The sequence below is a fragment of the Eriocheir sinensis genome, chromosome 55 (assembly GCF_024679095.1).
Source record: "Eriocheir sinensis breed Jianghai 21 chromosome 55, ASM2467909v1, whole genome shotgun sequence".
NCBI classification, from domain to species: domain Eukaryota; kingdom Metazoa; phylum Arthropoda; class Malacostraca; order Decapoda; family Varunidae; genus Eriocheir; species Eriocheir sinensis.
This window is the reverse complement of record NC_066563.1, coordinates 11983598-11989704: the sequence shown is the minus strand read 5'-3', so window position 1 is coordinate 11989704 and position 6107 is coordinate 11983598. Positions and strand designations below refer to the sequence as shown.

The 6107-nt window shown below is 49.9% G+C and overlaps 1 protein-coding gene across 1 annotated transcript; it reads left to right on the top strand.

Annotated features, from left to right (window-relative positions):
• The first annotated feature begins 300 nt into the window (after positions 1–300).
• On the top strand, positions 301–5836 carry LOC126984083 (uncharacterized). Its single transcript, XM_050837492.1, has 2 exons — positions 301–378; positions 3899–5836. The coding sequence occupies exons 1-2, from the start codon at positions 352–354 to the stop codon at positions 5819–5821; spliced, it is 1950 nt and encodes a 649-aa protein (XP_050693449.1). The 5' UTR covers positions 301–351; the 3' UTR covers positions 5822–5836.
• The last annotated feature ends 271 nt before the right edge of the window (positions 5837–6107 follow it).

Genomic DNA, 6107 nt, shown 5'->3' with positions numbered 1-6107 from the left:
TTACTTACCAACCTATACACAATGGCCCATTAACGCACCCGCTTATCTCCCTAAGCCAAAACACGATCAACCGCGGAACAAAATGTTATGACAACAAAGCTGCGTCACCGCGTGACAGCTACACTAAGGATTAAAATCGAGTGTGAGCCAATCTTATTAAACATGTCGGTTAGGTAGATTATTGTATGAGCTTGATGTGAGTTTGATGTACGACTCACACGCCTGACGTGTTACCCTCGTGATGTCTGTATGTATGTCATGCCTATATAAGAAGCTTTAGTCAGGCTAGACCTCAGATCAGCCAGCACTCTACTCGTTTGCTGTACACCCACTTGTCCCTCCCTAGACAACATGGGCAGAACACTCATCTTTGCTACTGTGAGTATGGAGTGAAGTTATACCATAGAGGAAAGCGTATCTAACATATCTATTGTGTTCTATTATATTAGTTTTATTTAGGATTATATTTCTGTGATACTTTATTGTGTGAGTTTTTACTCAATATTATACCAGTGCTAACGTCAGTAACCAATAGTGAAAGAAAACCTGAAGACTTATTGAGTCTCGTAAGCCAGTCGCTGGTTTAAACAATTTTGTTACCCTTTGTAATATTAAGTAGTATTAAGGTAGAATAAAATACATATAAGAAAGGCGACACCGTTTCATCACCCCATTTACGAACCCCTTTAAATACTCCTAAAGTACCAGAATTTTAAGTCAAGTGTCACTAGTACAAACAGTGTGTCGTCTCCCCTGTGTGACCCGGATAGGGGTTACAACATTGGTGTCAGGTGTGGGGTGGTGAAACTTGTGGTGAAACTTGCGATTTATATTGGTTTATATTAGTATTGTACTGGTGTATGTCCACATCCGAAAGCGAGGGAGAAGACAGTTATTCTTGGGATTACGGGAACAAGACTTTAGAGTTAAATATGCCAGACCAAAGCGAGGATCCTCCAACCTCCTCCAAAGATGGAAAATCGATCACCCTTGCCCATGATGATCTTGTCACGCTACTTAGCCGTCATACCTTGAATGATTTTAGTAGAGTGCAGGGACTCTTATATTTTTGTGGTGGAGAAGAAAAAAGTAGCAAAGCACCAAACCTCCCATGTCATAAGCTAGCAAAGAAATGGATAGAGGATATTGAAAGCCGGACACAGGCAAATTGGGACACTACCGGAAAGATTGAGTTAGCCAAACAATATGCCCTGGGAGCAGCGCGCGATCATCTCCTCGGTTGTATCACTAGATGTGGACAGGATTGGGAAAAAGTAAAGGAAGACTTCCTACGTGTGTTTCCCACAGTAAGGACCTTTGAGGTCCTTCAAAAAGAATTGGGAGAGGCAAAACGGCGGACAGGAGAAAACATCCGCACCTTCCTCATTCGGCTAGAGACATTGAGAGACGAGTTGATCGCTCTCAAACCTACCCATGCCAGTTTGCTAAATGAGACGGCAGCTTTACGGCTCAGAGAGGCTTTCCCTCCGGCCTTCTTACTCATCCTAACGGAGGAAGAAAAGGGGGACCCACAGAAAGTATTAAAGAAAGGGTATGAGTATATTAAAGCTTATCCAGAGTCGAAGCTATCCGATGCCGATATCGCCAAAGAAATAAAAGTGCTGAACGTCTGTTCCACCCAGGCATCCGGACCCAAACATGTCTCACAAGCCCGTCCTCCACGCCCTCCAGGCCAGTCACGTTACCCGATACCCCAAAGGGGAGGACGGCACGCCGCGCCACCTGCACGCCCATATGGGAACGCGCCCACGCCACCTACATGTTATGCTTGTGGGTATGTAGGACACATGGCTCGCGATTGCACATATGGAAGGCAGTATAGGGTGCCTACCACCACCACCGGGTTCTCGGTACCCTCAGTACCAGCCCACTCGAAACAGGCGTCAGCCTGTCTCGCCTTGCGCTGCCTGGCGCCCGGAGTACACGGCCGGTCCCTCACCCCGTAGCTCCTGGGTCAACCCTGACCACGAGAAGAACAAAAAAAAAACGACCCCAGAGTAGCTGCGGCAGTCCACGGCCCTACCAACGCCCTCACGTTGAGATTGTGCGTAGGCGCTAATGCACAAAAGGAGATGGTTTACGCAATGTTAGACACAGGAGCAGGAGCGTCCCTAATAGAAGAAGATTTATTTAGGAAGGTAGGCGGGAAGATGATAGTTACAGAACCTCTCTCCATACAAGGGGTAGATCGGACTCCAATCCCTAATAAAGGAATAGCCGAAGTAGTAGTAGACTTTGGGCACGGAGAAATAATAGAAAAATTTGTAGTAATATCACAAGGTATAGTGTTACCAACAGCAGTTTTGTTGGGCCTAGAATTTATGTGGAGACAAAATGTGGTAGCTGCACCGCTGGCCACACCTGGGCAGTTTAGTGTAATGGTGGGCGCCTACCCAGTGGAAGTTCATTCCCTGGCTGCGGACGATATGAGCCCGTACCCAGAAGATTGACTAACCGACCATAAACCTACTTTAGACGAGATGGAGGAAGTACCAGTGAAAGCATACGCTATTAACGTGGCGTCCTTGCTACCAGGCACGGCAGGGTATGTCACTCTGGAGGCACTAAGGTTACGTTGGCACGTTGTCGCAAGTTTGCGTACTGGCCGGGAATGAAGGCGGACGTGGAACAATATGTCAGATCTTGTCCTGTCTGTTGTCGGTTTAAGAAGAGGGGATCCCCGCCAGCTCCACTTATGAGGTATCCAGAGGTTGGCCAACCGTTTGACAGAGTCCATATGGATATTGTCGGACCTTTGTCTGTTTCAGACGAAGGCTATAGGTATGTACTGACAGTGATAGACGTCCTGTCACGCTTCTTGGTAGCAACCCCCCTTCGTACGAAGGCGGCCAAGGAAGTGGCAGCTGCGTTCTACAAGAACGTAGTCTGTGTACACAGCATCCCGCCGATTCTAGTCACGGATCAAGGAAAGGAGTTCGTCAACACTCTCTTACGAGAGTTGACTCAGTTGTTACAGATTTATCATCTAAGGACAACTCCTTATCACCCGTCTGCAAACGGTGTGATAGAAAGGCCTAACGGCACCTTAATAAATATCTTGAGAACTTTGTGCGAGGACAATCGCGGTATCTGGGACCAAATGCTTCCGGTTGCAACACACGCCTACAACACTGCCTACCATCGTGTTCTGAAAGATTCACCATTTTTCTTGCTTTTCTCTCGGGACCCAAATGTTCCTTTTGAAGTGCTTGAGAATAAACTTCAACCTTGTTATGATGTCGACAGCTATAAAGCATTTACTTCTAGTGTCGCGCAGCGAACCTATAAATTATGTCAGACCAATATAGATATAGGATGGCAGGAGTCAGAAAGAATGTTTAGGAAATCCAAACCCAAACAGGTGGTAGTAGGAGATCGGGTCTACTTAAGGCATGTATGTACAAAGGGCGAGCCAAAGAAGCTCCAGCCCTTGTTCAATGGACCTTTTAGGGTGCTAGAAAAAATAAGCCCTGTAGTCTTACGACTGCGTCATGTTAGAGGTGGTAAGATCAAGACAGTTCACACCAATAATGTTCAGGTCGTTCACGAGGACTCTCTTGGCTTCCATGACTCTCCTAATGTCAGACGTGCATACCCTCTCCCTGATCAAGTAGTAGAAGTGGACCCACTCCCCATGACTTATTCCCCCGAGGAGCCGCTGCCATTGTCCTTTTCAGCTCCTTCCGAGCTCTCCTCACCGGCTCCTGTCTCCTCAGATGCTTCAGAGGCTCCCTCATTGGTTCCCTCAGCTCCTTCAGAGCCCTGTGTCAGTCGCTCATTACGCTCCAATGCGGTACCCCCTTCTCTCCCCAATGTCATGGAACGCCCTCTTGAGTATCGCCAACGCCCAACGAACTGATGCCCCCTATAATTACAGATCCTGGGTGTTGCCCTCTCCTTGTCTTCCCTTGATCCCTCCCGGGAGCAACCCATTCGTCCCGGCCTCGTCTTCTCCCCAGTCTTTAAGATGCTGTTGACAGGACGGTACTATGTCGTCCCCGTTGTCATCAAGACGGACGACATCCAACGTCCTCTCATCAACGTGGCAAATCTAACAGCGGAAGTTTCATGGTCGATTGAACATATGAATCAATCGTTCCCTACTGTTGGTCTGCTCAGGCGCACTCTAGACTCTTTTCACATTGAGTTTGCAAAGTTATTCAAAGATCTTAACAGCTTTCTGTCGGCTATGAGTGGTAGAGATGGGAGCCCGTTTCGGACTCGCCAGAAGCGAGGGGCCGTGGATTTCCTTGGCTCGGTAGCAAACCTCCTTTTCGGTACGGCCACTCAGGCCCAAATAGATGTGATACACGGGAAGCTCTCCCAGCTCTACACTCTGTCCACAGACGAGAGACGTCAACTTAACCTCCATCAGGAAGTCCTCAACGCCACAGTTCGGGACCTCCGCCATGTTCATTCTGCCATCTCCCGTCTAGAGTCCGCCTCGGCTTTGGCCTCAGCTATTATCCGTCAGTTCTCATTAAGAACCTTGCAAATTGAAGGGGAAATGCGTATTTTGGAGACTATCCTTCTCATTCAGTTGGCACTTAGTGACCTGAATCATGATACTCTGAATCTCAAGCTTGGCCTTCAGCAGCTGTCCCAAACGCAGGTTTCCCCTCTCCTCCTTCCAAATGATGTACTATTTCGTGTGCTCAGCAATGCGTCACTCCATTACCCAGGCTTACTGTTCCCTGCAGCACATGAATATTTAGCATTGTATAGAGATGTCTCTAGGGTTATTTCTAAAGGTACGCTTTCCTCAGGAACCCTTCACTTCTACTTACAAATCCCCATGAAAGGGGATCCCTCTGACGTGTTCGATGTGTTTAAAATGGACGCGTTGCCTTTTCATCTTGAGGGCACGCCATATTTTCTGCACACCGACACGCTTTCCACTTACCTTGCGGTTTCTGAAGACCGCACTCACTATATGCTCTTAGACTCCTTGGACCGCTGTACTAAACACCACCTGCTCTATGTATGTCCCCCTGTCGCCCCTGTCTACTCGACTTCTGTCCGGCGCTGCGAGATCGCTCTCTTTCTCGATCGCCCAGACGCCCTCTCGCTGTGTTCTAAGTCTCTCCTCAGAATCTTCCCCCCGGTCTTCATCCCGTCTCCTGCGGGCTGGGTCTTCGCTACCGATACCCCCCAGGTGGTCACCATGGTCTGCCCGGACAGCCCGGTCTCCAAATACAAGCAGACCATCAACGGGACGGGTCTCCTCAGCCTCGGTATAGGCTGTAGTGCCCACTCCGACGCCTTCAGCCTCCCTGCCTCTGCTACTATTGACGGTGACGCCCCGCTGACGGTTCATCGCGCCCCCTTCCACATCGGACGTGACGTGGTCTCATTGCTCCTGGCCAGGACTCCCCTTGGCCCCTTCCCCTCCCCGCCGCCGTCGCCCGGGTCGTCTCTGGCCCCCCCGCTGGCCCTCCCTCCAGCACTTCACGCGCTCCAGGAATCCGTCTCCCCGGTCCCCGCCTTCGACCCCTTCCTCCCTTGGTGGGGGTGGCTGCTCCTCCTCGGCGTCGTCTTCGTCGCCGGTGGGGTGGCCTTCTTCAGTCTCTTCGGGTCCCGTCTCTCGCCGGACTCCTCCCCCGCGATCCCGCCATCCCCGTCTTGGTCCTCCATGGTCGTCCGCCCGACGGAACGCTTCGTGCCACGAGGACGTGGCGTGATTTTAACGGGGGGGGTATGTGGTGCCCCGCGGGTCGCGACACCACTCGCTCCGGTAGCCGTAGTGTCATCATCCTCACCAGCAATATTTTCCGATGACGACAGCGGTATCGACCGCTAAAGCACAACACGGACTCCGAAATATAGACATACGAAACCACAGGGTATTCACATATGCACCGCTAGCCAACACATGACTGTCCTCAAACGCACTGTTTACTTACCAACCTATACACAATGGCCCATTAACGCACCCGCTTATCTCCCTAAGCCAAAACACGATCAACCGCGGAACAAAATGTTATGACAACAAAGCTGCGTCACCGCGTGACAGCTACACTAAGGATTAAAATCGAGTGTGAGCCAATCTTATTAAACATGTCGGTTAGGTAGATTATTGTATGAGC

Coding starts and splice junctions, on each gene's coding strand:
- LOC126984083 (XM_050837492.1), top strand. CDS start 352: ATGGGCAGAACACTCATCTTTGCTACT. Junction 379..3,898: donor GAACACTCATCTTTGCTACT/GTGAGTATGGAG, acceptor CTATAATTACAG/ATCCTGGGTGTTGCCCTCTC.